The sequence below is a fragment of the Oncorhynchus clarkii genome, unplaced genomic scaffold (genome assembly GCF_045791955.1).
Source record: "Oncorhynchus clarkii lewisi isolate Uvic-CL-2024 unplaced genomic scaffold, UVic_Ocla_1.0 unplaced_contig_5109_pilon_pilon, whole genome shotgun sequence".
Classification (NCBI taxonomy): Eukaryota; Metazoa; Chordata; class Actinopteri; order Salmoniformes; family Salmonidae; genus Oncorhynchus; species Oncorhynchus clarkii.
This window is the reverse complement of record NW_027260935.1, coordinates 212,150-229,385: the sequence shown is the minus strand read 5'-3', so window position 1 is coordinate 229,385 and position 17,236 is coordinate 212,150. Positions and strand designations below refer to the sequence as shown.

At 42.6% G+C, this 17,236-nt stretch overlaps 1 protein-coding gene across 1 annotated transcript in view; it reads right to left on the bottom strand.

Annotated features, from left to right (window-relative positions):
- Positions 1-5,627: 5,627 nt before the first annotated feature.
- LOC139402273 (serine-rich adhesin for platelets-like) overlaps positions 5,628-17,236 on the bottom strand; it is a 156,826-nt gene continuing 145,217 nt past the window's right edge. Inside the window, exons 18-24 of the mRNA XM_071146372.1 lie at positions 15,787-15,945; positions 15,454-15,530; positions 13,396-13,439; positions 8,171-8,331; positions 7,923-8,029; positions 6,345-6,465; positions 5,628-6,076 (exon numbers count right to left, since the gene is read on the bottom strand). Coding sequence (XP_071002473.1) covers positions 6,011-6,076; positions 6,345-6,465; positions 7,923-8,029; positions 8,171-8,331; positions 13,396-13,439; positions 15,454-15,530; positions 15,787-15,945 — 735 coding nt within the window. The 3' untranslated portion in view covers positions 5,628-6,010. The remainder of the gene's footprint in view (positions 6,077-6,344; positions 6,466-7,922; positions 8,030-8,170; positions 8,332-13,395; positions 13,440-15,453; positions 15,531-15,786; positions 15,946-17,236) is intronic.

The following is a 17,236-nucleotide window of genomic DNA, read 5'->3' as shown; positions in this document are numbered from 1 at the left end:
ATAGGACTGCCATAGAGCTGCCATACGACTGCCATAGAGCTGCCATAGGACTACCATAGGGCTGCCATAGAGCTGCCATAGGACTGCCATAGGACTGCCATAGGGCTTCCATAGAGCTGCCATAGGGATGCCATAGAGCTGCCATAGGACTGCCATAGAGCTGCCATAGGACTGCCATAGGGCTCCCATAGAGCTGCCATAGAGCTGCCATAGGACTGCCATAGGACTGCCATAGGGCTGCCATAGGACTGCCATAGGGCTGCCATAGGGCTGCCATAGGACTGCCAAAGAGCTGCCATAGAGCTGCCATAGGACTGCCATAGGACTGCCATAGAGCTGCCATAGGACTGCCATAGGGCTCCCATAGAGCTGCCATAGAGCTGCCATAGGACTGCCATAGGACTGCCATAGGACTGCCATAGGACTGCCATAGGGCTGCCATAGGACTGCCATAGGACTGCCATAGGACTGCCATAGGACTGCCATAGAGCTGCCATAGAGCTGCCATAGGACTGCCATAGGACTGCCATAGGGCTGCCATAGGGCTGCCATAGGGCTGCCATAGGACTGCCATAGGGCTGCCATAGGACTGCCATAGGGCTGCCATAGGACTGCCATAGGGCTGCCATAGGACTGCCATAGGACTGCCATAGAGCTGCCATAGGGCTGCCATAGGACTGCCATAGGGCTGCCATAGGACTGCCATAGGACTGCCATAGAGCTGCCATAGGGCTGCCATAGGACTGCCATAGAGCTGCCATAGGGCTGCCATAGGGCTGCCATAGGACTGCCATAGGACTGCCATAGAGCTGCCATAGGGCTGCCATAGGACTGCCATAGGACTGAGCCTGCCTAGTTGATGTATGTGGTTTAGAATACCCAGGTTGTTCTCCATTGTTATTTTACCATTTGTATATTATTTATACTAGCCACTATCGGGAGCCACCGTCAGTAATACCCACATGCATTTATAACTGTGGTGTTAGTTTCCTTCAGTTTTGTAGTCTACATTTAGAACTGTGGTCTTAGTTTCCTTCAGTTTTGTAGTCTACATTTATAACTGTGGTCTTAGTTTCCTTCAGTTTTGTAGTCTACATTTATAACTGTAGTCTTAGTTTCCTTCAGTTTGTAGTCTACATTTATAACTGTGGTGTTAGTTTCCTTCAGTTTGTAGTCGACATTTATAACTGTAGTCTTAGTTTCCTTCAGTTTGTAGTCTACATTTATAACTGTAGTCTTAGTTTCCTTCAGTTTGTAGTCTACATTTATAACTGTAGAGTTAGTTTCCTTCAGTTTGTAGTCTACATTTATAACTGTGGTGTTGGTTTCCTTAAGTTTGTAGCCTACATTTATAACTGTAGTCTTAGTTTCCTTCAGTTTGTAGTCTACATTCATAACTGTAGTCTTAGTTTCCTTCAGTTTGTAGTCTACATTTATAACTGTAGTCTTAGTTTCCTTCAGTTTGTAGTCTACATTTATAACTGTAGTCTTAGTTTCCTTCAGTTTGTAGCCTACATTTATAACTGTAGAGTTGGTTTCCTTCAGTTTGTAGTCTACATTTTGCATAATTTCATTCCTCTTACCTTTCTTTCCTCTGTCATGTCCGTTTGAGTTGTTCCCGAGGGTCGCTAGCATTAGTGGATTATATTAGGTTGACGTTGTGTAATAATTTGGGACACGGTGTCTATTAGAATCATTATGGAAGTCAGACCACACTTAGCAGGTTAAACCTGGAGCACGGTTCACAACGTACGCGATAACAGTTCCATAATTACTGAGAATTAGAGTAGATTTATAGGACTATTGTTCAACCCTTATTGTACACTTTTTTTTCCACCTTCCAAAATGACATTTTAAATTTTAAAAAAAATATTCAACCTGGCAATTCAGTTAAGAAGGAATACTTATTTTACAATGACGGCCTACCCCCGGAAAAATCCGGATGACGTGGGGGCCAATTGTGCGCAGGCCTATGGGACTCCCAATCACGGCCTGATGTGATGCAGCCTGGATTCGAACCAGGTACTGTAGTGACACCTCTTGCACAGTGGTCTAAGGCGCAGTGCCATCTACCAACTGGTATTTTAAAACTACCAGTTGGTAGATGGCATTCTTTCATTGATCACTATTTTCAGAATTCCATTCTCTCGATGTATTCTAGTCTGTTCATTAAAATTCTATTTAAAGGCACACCGTATTTAAAGGGATGGCTTAAGTTAAATGTACTGAAAAGGGGATGAGGATTTTCAGTGGTTGAATTAAGACTTATTACGCGTGCACAAGGGAACCACACCTGCAAAGCCCATTACGCACCTTCACAAGGTAAGACCGAATACCAACTACTAAGAAGTGCGTAGGAGAGGCGTACCTAGGAGAGGCGTCATTTTGGAAAGGCGTCGGAGTGCTTTCCAGCCGAAGACTTCGTGTATATATTAAGTTTACTTTTTTGTGACTTTTTTTAGTTTGTTTTGGACTTCGGTGAGGTTTTTTTTCAGCTGTTCAGACACACAAACACAAGAAAAATTCTGGAGACAAGCTGAAGTTCGGAGCCAAAGTCTACGCCCCTTCATAGTTGAATAGTCAACAGTAGGGATTCATTAATAAGGCTTTGTTGTCATTCAACGAGAGATAACCCATTTCCATGCACATTTCTTTTATTGAAAAATACTGCAACAAACATCTTAGATGTAAAATTATGCAACTAAGATTACTTCAGCAAAAAACGTATGAATTAATGACAGATTTCTTGAGTTATCTTAGATTCGTTCTAAGATGGTGTACAGTATACTGGCTACAGTGTCTCAAAATGGACAAACAGTACTATTTTATCAAGCGAAAGTAGTTTAAGGAAGTATGGGAGCTCACTCCTTTGGCTCGGCTAGGCGCCAGACTAACTGAAGCATGCTGACGATTTATGTCGGGATATCGGGTCCTTGGTGAAAGCCACAGGCCTTTTTAAAGGAACTAATTCATCAACCATGTATCTGTCAATAACTAATATAGTCATGGGTAGTATCTCTACAAATACAGTCATGGGTGGTATCTCTACAAATACAGTTATGGGTAGTATCTATACCAATATAGTCATGGGTGGTATCTCTACAAATACAGTCATGGGTAGTATCTATACCAATATAGTAATGGGTGGTATCTCTACAAATACAGTCATGGGTAGTATCTATACCAATATAGTCATGGGTGGTATCTCTACAAATACAGTCATGGGTAGTATCTATACCAATATAGTCATGGGTGGTATCTATACCAATATAGTCATGGGTGGTATCTCTACCAATATAGTCATGGGTGGTATCTCTACAAATATAGTCATGGGTGGTATCTCTACAAATATAGTCATGGGTGGTATCTCTACAAATACAGTCATGGGTAGTATCTATACCAATATAGTCATGGGTGGTATCTATACCAATATAGTCATGGGTGGTATCTCTACAAATATAGTCATGGGTGGTATCTATACCAATATAGTCATGGGTGGTATCTCTACAAATACAGTCATGGGTAGTATCTCTACAAATATAGTCATGGGTGGTATCTCTACCAATATAGTCATGGGTGGTATCTCTACAAATATAGTCATGGGTGGTATCTCTACAAATACAGTCATGGGTAGTATCTCTACAAATATAGTCATGGGTGGTATCTCTACAAATACAGTCATGGGTAGTATCTATACCAATATAGTCATGGGTGGTATCTATACCAATATAGTCATGGGTGGTATCTCTACAAATACAGTCATGGGTAGTATCTATACCAATATAGTCATGGGTGGTATCTATACCAATATAGTCATGGGTGGTATCTCTACAAATACAGTCATGGGTAGTATCTCTACAAATACAGTCATGGGTGGTATCTCTACCAATACAGTCATGGGTGGTATCTCTACTATTCACTCAAAAAGGAAAAGGCACCCTGGGAAATATATCACACCGTGTAATTACATTTTTATTCCACTGTAGAGTGAGTGCATTTTATATTTCACTTCAGAGTAGAGTGAAATACTAATTAGTTCAGCGTATTGTGAATTTCACACAGCCAGTGTTAATTTTCTACTCTGTGTAGGGTGACAGAAACATTGTCTTAAATGTTAACATTTCAACACTTTCGAAAGTGTTGAATTCACTCTGTTGAGTGTGAAGGCATATGCACACCGCAAATGTTAAAAAAATGAACAGAGGTGTTCTGAAATAAACATGAGACACAGGGACCGTTTCTGTCATTCCCACAGCACTGAGAATCCTAGGTGTGTGTGTGTGTGTGTGTGTGTGTGTGTGTGTGTGTGTGTGTGTGTGTGTGTGTGTGTGTGTGTGTGTGTGTGTGTGTGTGTGTGTGTGTGTGTGTGTGTGCGTGTGTGTGTGTGTGTGTGCGTGTGTGTGTGTGCGTGCGTGCGTATGTGCGTGCAATTTTCATTTTCCTACTAGGACTCCATTTTCATATCAGGCGACCCCACGTGGTGTTGCGACCCCTAGGTTGGGAAACGCTGGCCTAATCACTTTGGAGGTGTTTGTCGTTTTGTTTTTTGTTTTTCAAAGAAGCCACGTCCCATGTTTCTATTGTCCTCCTTTATTTCACATTTCAAATGCTGTACACTATAGCTGTGCAGACCTGGGTTCAAATAGTATTAGAAATCAATTCAATTACATTTTCGGCGCTTGATTGATCTTGCCTGGTTTAACAGATTAATAGAATAGTCCCAAAACTGCAAACTCCGCCCATTTGGCACTCTAGGCCAGAACAAACACTCAACATTTTGAACCCAGACGTGTAGCTTTGCAGAGCTCTTTTTTTTTTTCAATTGCTTCCACCTTGTGAACACATCAATTATAACAGGACTGTGACATAGAGATCCAAGATTGGATTACTTTACCTACCCTCAGTCCCAACACCTGATTATTACAGGAATAATTACCGTTCATCGTCCTCAATATTACAATGAAAATAAATAAAATCCCATCACACGTTTAGTTTTTTCTCCAAGAAAAGATATGACATAAAATTACACCTCACAAAGTATCTGCACGGTAACACGACCAAGGGAAGCCATTTAAACACAATATTGTATCAAAATGCAGATATATATATATATCTCTATTATAATCATCAACTTCCTACTTACAAAACAAAAAGGACGTTTATATTTTTCTACTTCCACATGCAGTTCTCTCTGATCAAGTTTATTTCTTATTAACTGAACGATTCATTGATTTATTCTATATATATGTATGGTTTTCTTTTCCTCTGTGTTTCCCTCTCTAGTGTTGAGGATTGAAGACACAGCAGGAGTTGGAAGAGGGAACCGTATTTCCCCATCATTTGTTGTCATGGCAACCACATCGCATATCGGTCTATTTTCAATCAATGCACTCACCTTTCTATCTATCACGCACACGCTTTCTCAGACACACACACACACACCCACACACACCACACACACCCACACACACCACACACACACACACACACACACACCACAACATGTGTACAAACTGTAAATGTGTACATGAGACTGAGTTGCACACTTGTACATACCCACCCACCCACACACCACACACACACCCACACACACCCACACACCCACACACACCACACACACCCACACACCCACACACACCACACACACCCACACACACCACACTCTCTCTCTCATTTATGATATAGAGTACATTTCAAAACACTCTTTCACCGGATCCCTGATACAGGACATGTTTTGCACATTGGCACATCAAAATGTACTGGGTGAAACAGAAGAAAACCATTGACCCTCCCCAATACTCTGGGGGTGTAATGATGCCAGTAGATACATGTACACAGTCAGTCAGTAGTATATTAAATCCAGAAACCACTTTGGCTTCAACTGTCCATCTGTCCAGCTGCCCATCAGTCCAAAGGGAAGGTTTGAAGAGAGAGGATGTGGTTCTCTTTCTTCTATTCTTCTACCACTCCTTCCCCTCAGGCCCTGGAGACATGGACGTGTTCAGTGTTGCTAGCTCTTTCCCATCTTGGCGATCAGCTCGTCACAGATCTTGGTCAGTTCTTCGATCTCTTTGTTCTTTAAGGAAGAGAGACAAAACCAGGAGGTTAGAGTAATTCCGTGTTCATTTCGTCCCCCCCAAAATTGTGACTAAAATATTTGTATAGCCTTTAGCTCAGGGGGCTAACAGGAGACCTCGGTTTGAATCCTGTGTCCGTCACAAATAATGCGTGCACCCTGGGGCATTTATTGACAAAGCGTGATTATCTAGGACTTCATGGTCCCCCCCGTCCATGAAATCTCATCCATTGTGAAAAAAAAGGCTAAACTTATCCGAGATCAGTACCTTCTGCTCAAGAGTTCTCTCCAGTGAGTCCACCTTCATAGTCTCCTTCCTGAGAGAGGCCTGGTACGCTGCTGTCTCCTGACGGGACTTCATCCTCACCTGGGCGATGTCGGAGTTCGCCCTGAGATACACAAACAGGATGTTAGTGTCATGGTGGTCAGAACATACAGGATGTTAGTGTCATGGTGAGAACATACAGGATGTTAGTGTCATGGTCAGAACATACAGGATGTTAGTGTCATGGTGGTCAGAACATACAGGATGTTAGTGTCATGGTCAGAACATACAGGATGTTAGTGTCATGGTGGTCAGAACATACAGGATGTTAGTGTCATGGTCAGAACATACAGGATATTGGTGTCATGGTCAGAACATACAGGATGTTAGTGTCATGGTGGTCAGAACATACAGGATGTTAGTGTCATGGTGGTCAGAACATACAGGATGTTAGTGTCATGGTGGTCAGAACATACAGGATGTTAGTGTCATGGTGGTCAGAACATACAGGATGTTAGTGTCATGGTGGTCATAACATACAGGATGTTAGTGTCAATGTGGTCAGAACATACAGGATGTTAGTGTCATGGTGGTCAGAACATACAGGATGTTAGTGTCATGGTGGTCAGAACATACAGGATGTTAGTGTCATGGTGGTCAGAACATACAGGATGTTAGTGTCATGGTGGTCAGAACATACATGATGTTAGTGTCATGGTGGTCAGAACATACAGGATGTTAGTGTCATGGTGGTCAGAACATACAGGATGTTAGTGTCATGGTCAGAACATACAGGATGTTAGTGTCATGGTGGTCAGAACATACATGATGTTAGTGTCATGGTGGTCAGAACATACAGGATGTTAGTGTCATGGTGGTCAGAACATACAGGATGTTAGTGTCATGGTGGTCAGAACATACAGGATGTTAGTGTCATGGTGGTCAGAACATACAGGATGTTAGTGTCATGGTGGTCAGAACATACAGGATGTTAGTGTCATGGTGGTCAGAACATACAGGATGTTAGTGTCATGTTGGTCAGAACATACAGGATGTTAGTGTCATGGTGGTCAGAACATACAGGATGTTAGTGTCATGGTGGTCAGAACATACAGGATGTTAGTGTCATGGTGGTCAGAACATACAGGATGTTAGTGTCATGGTGGTCAGAACATACAGGATGTTAGTGTCATGGTGGTCATAACATACAGGATGTTAGTGTCAATGTGGTCAGAACATACAGGATGTTAGTGTCATGGTGGTCAGAACATACAGGATGTTAGTGTCATGGTGGTCAGAACATACAGGATGTTAGTGTCATGGTGGTCAGAACATACAGGATGTTAGTGTCATGGAGATCATCTGATCACCTCTATCAACAACAAGTAACTGGATCACAGTTGGCCGATTGAGATTCTATAATATCTGTGGTTGTCTATATCTTTCTGTTTTTATTTAATTTAGTGTTTTGAGACAATCCACTATAGATGGAGTTTGACTTGACTCGGTTGAATACGTATGAGTTCTAACATGCTTTGAATGTCACGGTGAGTGCAACCAGAGTGTGCGAGGTGCACTCACTTGTCTAGTTTCTCCTCGGCGTGGATCTTCAGGGCCTGGTAACGTTGTTCCTCCTTACGGACCCTGGACAGATACTCCTGAGCGCATTTCTTCAGCACCTCCTCATTCTGAGAGACAGGTAAAGGAGAGAGACAGAAAGTTTTCACTTGCAAAGATCCTGTTTTGTGATTGGTCTAATTCTGTTGAATGCACAGATTGGAAGTGTTTCTAGATAAGAGCATCTACTATATCACTCTGTGTGTACCCACCTTGCGGTAGCCCTCGAGGACGTCCTTCAGCTTCTCGTAACGTCTGAACAGTTCAGCCAGACTCTTCTCTACAGAGTTGAGGTCTGAAAGAGCCTGGTCCTTCTCTATGATCAGCTGCTGGATGGTGTGGTGAGACAGAGACTTATCCTTCTGCTCATCGTCTGGAGGGAGGGAGGAGAGAGATGGAGGGAGGGAGAAGAGAGAGGAGAAAAGACAGAGAGAGAATAGAGAGAGGAGGAGGAGGAGAGAGAGAGAGAGAGAGAGTGAGAGAGAGAGAGAGAGAGAGAGAGAGAGAGAGGACAGTGAGAATAGAAAGAGGAGGAGAGAGCGAGAGAGAGAGAGGAGAGGACAGAGAGAGAATAGAGAGAGAGAGAGAGAGAGAGAGAGGACGAGAGAGAGAGAGAGGACGAGAGAGAGAGAGAGAGAGAGAGAGAGAGCGAGAGAGAGAGAGAGAGAGAGAGAGAGAGAGAGAGAGAGAGAGAGAGGAGAGAGAGGACAGAGAGAGAATAGAGAGAGGATAGACATGAGATGGGAAGGAGGGGGGGATAGAGAGAGGGAGAGAGAGAAAGGATATAGATTAGATTGTATTCCTGGTACTTCACACACAGACACTAACACATTTGCTCATACACATTCTCATACGTAAAAAAGCCCAGCTATAGACACAGACGGACAGACACACACACACACACTTGCTCATATGCATATCAACATACACAACCCACATGCTTACTTACATACACACACACGAACACACACAGATTAGAAATCAATAAAAGCACAGTAGGTTCCAACAGTAGTTAATGATGCCTGCGTTAGGGACATTTTAGCATGAAGGCGATATTGATCAAGCGTGTATTTCTGGTGTGAAGCGTGCAGACAGAACAAACACTGAACGATGAGTGAAATGAACGAGATCCAGACTTCGGGAAAGAGCAACACACTGACATTGTAACGTTCCAACCCTATTCAAGCAGTGGTTAATAACGAGTTAGTCAGTTTACAGGCTGGGAGACCAGGGTTATGGTAGAGAAATAAACATTCCGTTCTCTGGCGAACAGAATACATTTTAGAGTGGCCTTTTACATAACAGTGGTGTCTAATTTGTCTATGTTTTCTGTCCTCAGCTATGGAAAGCTTTGAAAGCCTGTTTGCAGATGAAGAGAGAAGTCCCAATGAACGGCACAAGAGTCTAAGGGTGTATATGCCTTGGGTTATATGTCTAGGCTTATCTACAGTATGTTAGCAAATGTTGTATACAAAAGTACAGTTAAACACAATGTAGGAACCTATTACTGGAGCCATCCAACTCTGTTGGAGGTCTGCTGGACGTAGAGGGTTTTGTTCCATCTAGTTGAGTTGATAATCAATTGTGCTTATTGAGGCTTTAGTAATAACAGACTACTTGTTACTACTCAATTATATATTAATGTTTATGCTAACATGTCTAATCTTTACATACCAGTTATCTGTTGTTGTTTACACTAATGTCTATTTTTTTGTCTAGTTTTAAGATCTCTAATCTGTTTTCATTTGATTGTCTCTCTCTCTCTCTCTCTCTCTCAGTATATCAGCCACGTGAATCCATTGTGCAGCTTATCATATGACATGCATCGCCAACGCAGCCATAGGCCTACAGTATGATGGCATTGCTGGCCTTATGGGCATCTGTCATCTGAAGCAGAGAATAGCTCAAACTCACACATTGTTTACATGTTGAGCTCTATGTTGTCAATTTAAAACATTAGACAACGTATATGAGGTGAATCATATATCAGATTGTGTACATGCCTTTTAAGTGCTGACATATACAATTGTTTAGTGCAAATCCAACCCTTGTAATGTAGGTACAGAATGACAATAAGGAGATGACAGTCAGGCAACAGGAAATTAGCATTACAGCTAACAGTTAAACTACAGGCGATTAGCATTACAGCTAACAGTTAAACTACAGGCGATTAGCATTACAGCTAACAGTTAAACTACAGGAGATTAGCATTACAGAGCATTACAGCTGACATTTAGGCTACAGGAAATGAGCATTACAGCTAACAGTTAAACTACAGGCAATTAGCATTACAGCTAACAGTTAAACTACAGGAGATTAGCATTACAGCTAACATTTAGGCTACAGGAAATGAGCATTACAGCTAACAGTTAAACTACAGGTGATTAGCATTACAGCTAACAGTTAAACTGCAGGAGATTAGCATTACAGAGCATTACAGCTAACATTTAGGCTACAGGAAATGAGCATTACAGCTAACAGTTAAATTACTAGCGATTAGCATTACAGCTAACATTTTATGAGGTTCATTTTAATTTATTGAATTAATTTGCTTGAAAAATTATTGCAGTTGTTCCCATCGATAGACGGGTTGCTCTATATATAACTGACCCTGAATAAGCTAGCGACTGGGCTAACACAGCTAACCTTTTAGGTCAATAATATGCTGTTTTTATTAACATTTTGCTGGCTTTATAATCGTGAGAGTGATTAATTAACTAGTAGCTTGCTAGTTAGTTATACCTAGGTAGCTTATAAGTTTAGTTGACTTTTCTTAAAACAAACCTTATTGTGGCTAGCTACTTCTTGTCCCTCATGCTAGCTTTTAGAGCCAATTATCACTTCAGAAACATCCCCCACAAAGCCAGCATTGTAGACCATTTCTCCCTTCTCGCTGCAGCTTTAACTCATCTCGAAACAACAGAGAAGCGAGCTGCAAACGTTCTAAAATGGTTTGAAAACCAGCGCACTGCAAACGTTCTAAAAAAAATTTAAACCAGCGCACTGCAAATGTTCTAAAATGGTTTGAAAACCAGCGCACTGCAAACGTTCTAAAATGGTTTGAAAACCCGTGGTTGTTTTGTTGTCACGTTTAGTCCTTACTACGGCACTCGGAGGAACAAGGCATTTGATTGGTTTGACGTGTTGCGAGGGTTCACTGATTTACATCAGATTCCGACCCCTCTTTAGCTGATTTATACCATGAAACTTCCGACGAAGCTATGGTTTAACTAATTAATACTGCCAAGCTCACGTACGATCTCCAAGGACCTATACACACCGAACAGGGACTGTGTGTGTGTGTGTGTGTGTGTGTGTGTGTGTGTGTGTGTGTGTGTGTGTGTGTGTGTGTGTGTGTGTGTGTGTGTGTGTGTGTGTTAGGGAGAGAGAGTTAAAGGTTCCTGCTGTGTACTTCAGGGGAAGAAAGAACAAAAAGCCCCCCCGCTTTACATAGTGTCCTATGGAAATCTGGTGTTGTGTAGAAACTAACGAAGGGACACTTTCACCAGTTAGCTCACAGAGAAGTCTGGAAAAAATGAAAGACAACAGAAATGGGAAGATGAATGTCACTTCTATCTCTCTTTTGGCAGATGGATGTGATCTGAAGACACAAACAACTAACAGGGCAGAGTCCTCGATACTCACCTGGCAGCCCTGTTACACAATAGGAGCAGCAGAACACAAAAGAAGGAGTTGTGTTATCAAGCTGGGAGGGCAGCAGGACACATGGGTTGGGAGTCAATCCGTTTCAAATCTAATTTCAATTAAAACGTGTCTCATAAACCAGGTTTCCATCCAATTGGCGACAGATTTTCATACGAATATTCTAAAATCTATACTAATAAAAATGTGCATAGTTTCCCACCAGAGATGAGTTTCCATCAAGTTGACTTATTGCGGATAAAAGTCCGTACCGAATTAAAAAAAATATCAGCTAAATGGGATTCCATATAATTCTACTGAGCTACAGTCATATATTTATTCATTTATTTTGCTCCTTTGCACCCCAGTATCTCTACTTGCACATTCATCTTCTGTATATCTACCATTCCAGTGTTTAATTACTATATTGTAATTACTTCGCCACCATGGCCTATTTATTTCCTTATCTTACCTAATTTGCACTCACTGTATATAGACTTTTTGTTTTCTTTTGTTCTACTGTATTATTGACTGTATGTTTTGTTTATTCCATGTGTAACTCTGTGTTGTTGTGTGTGTCGAGCTGCTTTGCTTTATCTTGGCCAGGTCGCAGTTGTAAATGAGAACTTGTTCTCAACTAGCCTACCTGGTTAAATAAAGGTGAAATAAAAAATACAAAAAAAGATGTCTTTAAAGTTTACCGAGAATTTAGCTGTTTCCATTAGGTTTATGACCTTGTTTAATCCGACATGTAGGTCTACTTTACTCGCATAAAAAAGGTTGAATGGAAATCGGCCTATCCCATCCATATCATTCAATACCCACTGCACAGGAATGGGAAAAGTACCCAATTAATTCAATTTAATTAATTAATTAATTAAAACATTTCCATTTCTAGCGTAATTTATTTTACAGACACAAAAAGATCCTGCCTTGTCTCGAGTATTTTGTTTTGTTGACATTTGGAAAGTTTACCGACAAAATGTCTTGTTTTCTGTCGTGATTTTTTCTTTTATCCGACTATACATAAAAAAGGTTGTCGGAAACCTGCTTATAGAGACAAATGTAGGAAAATTATAATTTACAGTTACTTCCTGGATTGACAGAACTGAATGAGAATTGACCCCAACCCTGCAGGACACGTGAGAGAGCAGTAGCCGTGGTAGAACAAAAAAAAATGGCGGCTCACACCTTTTAGTGAGAGTGTCGAGTGTTGTACAGGGTTGGGGTCATTTTCAATTTGGTCCATTTCGTGAAGTAACCTGAAATTCCAATTCTAACTGTTTTCTCATAGAGAAGCATTCTGGACAATTGGAATTGGAATTTCTGTTAAAACTTCCTGGATTGATTGAAGTTGACCCCATATCCCTGACGCAATATGAACAATGGGAATGAAAATCTTATTCAAAAAAAAATAAAAATAAATTCAGAGCAGAGCTTCAGAAATGTTTCAGAGATGGAAAGGGAGAAGTGAACGAGAGTAGTGAGATAAAAAGGACAACGAGTAAATCTTTGTTTGATCTGGAAGATAATAATAGCTGGAAAGCGTAGACCATTGAATTATTGTATGTCATACAATACAGAAAAACTGAAAGGTTTTGATGAGCAAGGTGGAAACACACTGTAGCTTGCATCACGTGGATTCATCTTTAAAAATTTACTATTAACATACTGAAAAGGTTGTGAGGAACAACAAACCACATATTGGTATAGCAATCGTGTACTGTATAAAACCCAGGTGCTATGCTGGGGTTGGTAGATTTATGTATGAGAAACTACACAGAGAAACACTCACCAATCATCTGTGCAATGGTCTTCTCATACTCTGCCACGATTCTCCTGTGAGCCACAAACGGCAAAGATTAATTAATTATAAACAGACACATTTTCTAGTGTTTGTTCTTTATCTTTCTTTCTTTATAAATCTAGAATGTTTCTTAAAGGCACACATGAGATCTCAGACAGGAAGTAATGTGTCAAAATACCAATCATGTGCTTTCTTCACAGAGGCAATCACGCACAGTGTTGTCACCCACAAGTGTGAGGTGGACGAGGCTATCTTTAAACCTCCATAAAGATAGCCTCGTCCACCTGTCTAAATCTGCCTTGGCTTTGTTTTCAATGCCACTGACTCCATTTCTCTTTCTCTCTCTCTCTCTGTGGCAATGCATTCAGTAAACTATATTAACATGGAAAGTAAACACTTCCATTGTCAAGGTAAACACATAACACCAATGGTCCAACATAAATATACTAGACTGTAAGTATTAAAGTGATAACAATGACAACGAGAATGTTAATCATATTAACTCCCTCTCTCTCCCCCTTCCCTCTGTCTCTGTCTCTCTCCCCCCCTCCCTCTGTCTCTGTCTCTGTCTCCCCCCTCCCTCTCTCTCTCTCTGTCTCCCCCTCCCTCTGACTCTGTCTCTCTCTCTTTTTCTCTCTCTCCCTCTCTCTCTTTCTCTCCCTCTCTCTCTCTCCCACCACCCTCTCTCTCTCTCTCTGTCTCCCCCATCCCTCTCTCTCTCTCTGTCTCCCCCTCCCTCTGTCTCTGTCTCTCTCTCTTTTTATCTCTCTCCCTCTCTCTCTCTCTCTCTCTCTCTCTCTCTCTCTCTCTCTCTCTCTCTCTCCCCTTCTCTCTCTCTCCCCCCTCCCTCTGTCTCTGTCTCTCTCTTTCTCTCCCTCTCTCTCTCCCCCCCCTCTCTCTCTCTCTCTCTTTCTCTCTCTCTCTCTCTCTCTCTCTCTCTCTCTCTCTCTCTCTCTCTCTCTCTCTCTCTCACTCCCCCTCCCTCCCTCCCCCTTCTCACTCTCTCCCTCACCCCCTCCCTCTGTCTCTCTCTGTCTCTCTCTCTCTCTCTCTCTCTCTCTCTCTCTCTCTCCCTCTCCCTCTCTCCCTCTCTCCCCCTCTCTCTCTCCCCCCTCCCTCTGTCTCTCTCTGTCTCTCTCTCCCTCTCTCTCTCTCTCCCCTTTCTCTGTCTCTCTCTCCCTCCCTCTCTCTCCCCCCTCCCTCTCTCTCTCTCTCTCTCTCTCTCTCTCTCTCCCTCTCTCTGTCTCCCCCTCCCTCTCTCTCCCCCCTCCCCCTCTCTCTCTCTCTGTTTCCCCCCCTCCCTCTGTCTCTTCTCTCTCCCTCCCTCTCTCTCCCCCTCCCTCTCTCTCTCTCTGTCTCCTCCCCCCTCCCTCTGTCTCTCAGCAGTTTGTGTCCCCATTAGAATTCCTTAAAAGTATATCCTTCCTCAATTTATCAAATGAATTACAGGCATGATGGGATAGGTGAACACACAGTGTACACAATGCCATTAATTTCTAAACAAATTACTTCAAGGAAGGGAGGAAGAAATGATAATAGCATTCATTTATTCATTTGTATTTTAAGGAGTTCAAATGAGGCCACAGCCTGTGTGCTAGTGCCTCTCTCTCTCGCTCTCTCTCGCTCTCTCTCTCTCTCTCTCTGCCTATGACAATGCTGCTTGTTTGGGGTTGCCAGAGAGTGGGTAGATTAGCCGGGCCTCCCCTCTTAGCTACTTAACCCTCCTTATCCCAATCAGCCTAATGATATAAGCCTATAGGCTCTCCTAGCCAGCTGGATCTCCACCCTATCCCAATCCACCTCCCCAAAACTCCACCACCACCCCAACCCTCCACCCCAAAACCACAACACCCCAAACCACCACCCCAACCCAACCCACCCCCCCAAAACCTGAACAACCCCAAATTCTAATATCCCATAACTCTTTACATGAATGCGGAAAATTTCTTAACGAAGGGACCAACTAGTAACCAACGTCTCTGGTCCCATGAACCTGTACTTCGTTATCTTCAACCAAGCTGACGGACTGACAGGTGATCAACTCACCTCATCTCCAGCACTTCCTGTCGACTGTCCTCGTATTTCCTCTGCCACTCCAGTACCTCCTTCTCTTTGGACACGATCTGAAAGGTAGGATAAATAGGACTTTCTTAGGTACACATCACATGAAGAACTGTGAAGACATCGGGCCGTAGTGTTTATATTTACATCAGTATACAAAAAAAAAATGCATGTGTTTTTATCTATATCATCTGCATTTGTATTGACTATACTGTTGAACGTCAACCTGTTCCTCCAATACTGTCATACAGTAAACTTCCCACAATGGATATGAACTTGACAGCAGTGAGTGGTTTGGGAGTAGGTCTAGAGGGGTACCTCTTCTCGTGCGATGCCCAGGGAGTGCTCCATGTCTTTGGGTGGGTAGGGGCTCTCCCTCTCCCCCTCTCCGTAGCCCGCTGTCCGGGTGTAGAGAGAACTCTTGGTATCCGCGCAGTCCCTGTCCAGTGTTGATGACATCACTTCTCTGTCTCTCTGCTGCTCACCGAAGCCAGGTCAGGGGAGAGGAGGAGGAGGAGGAGGAGGAGGAGGAGGAGGAGGAGGAAGCGGAGGAAGAGGAAGAGGAGGAAGAGAAGGGGGAGAGACACAGGAACAGACCATTAGTTAGGTATCTGGTTGATCTAATGATGACAGAAAACTAGGGTTTCGTTCTGGAAGCTTTCCCAGAAACCCCAGTTGGAAGATTGTGGAATCCTCCATCCAGGATTTCTGGAAAACCTGGGAAAGTTACCTGCACTTTAAACCCCTAAAGACAATGCACACTCTTTGTAGGATCCTGAACCAAACCAAGCCACAAGGCTGCATCATATCGGATCAGAAAGATGCCCCAAACCAAGATGCTCCACACCAAGATGCCCCAAACCACGGCCAAACTCAATATGCAAAATGATGCAGCCTCTGTAATGATGCTCTTGGAGACTTAGGCAGCTGGTAGCAACATGTTTGGATGGAGCAGTCCTCAATGCCAGTGATTGGCTGATGCTGCAACAGCTTGGCTGTAATTGGGTCTAGGCAGGGGAAAGAGGCGGGATATGTCTACTGATAGATGAATGCTGCATGATACTGGAGAGGGACAGGGATAGGTAGTAGCACAATGTTAGTGTCATGAATCACGTGACTAAGCGCATCACAATGTCAGAGGAAGCTGTTATGATTTTGATAGGTGTAAAAGGTCCTGTGTAAAACACTTGATTTCCAATCTGACCTGGAACCAGTTTTATATGAACACATCTAACTTCCACTGACTGTATGTCTCCACTGCCCACAGGTTAGAGTAATTGACGAGGCGGCAGGGTCGCCTAGTGGTTAGAGCGTTGGGCTAGTAACCGGAAGGTTGCAAGTTCAAATCCCCGAGCTGAAAAGGTCTGTCGTTCTGCCCCTGAACAGGCTGTTAACCCACTGTTCCTAGGCCGTCATTGAAAATAAGAATGTGTTCTTAACTGACTTGCCTAGTTAAATAAAGGTTAAAAAAAAATTTGACAGGGTTTTTCCATATTAGACAAGTTCAGTAGCGCTTGGTCCCATACAGCAGAACATCAACTTGGATACTTTTTTAAACTAAAAAACATGAAATATCTGAACACAGAATCTGATTATGACATCATAACACAGAATCTGATTATGACATCATAACACAGAATCTGATTATGACATCATAACACAGAATCTGATTATGACATCATAACACAGAATCTGATCATAGAGTTGCGCACCCCCCCCCCCCCCCCCCCCCAAAAAAAAAAACAGTCGGGGATGGTTTAATCCTCCC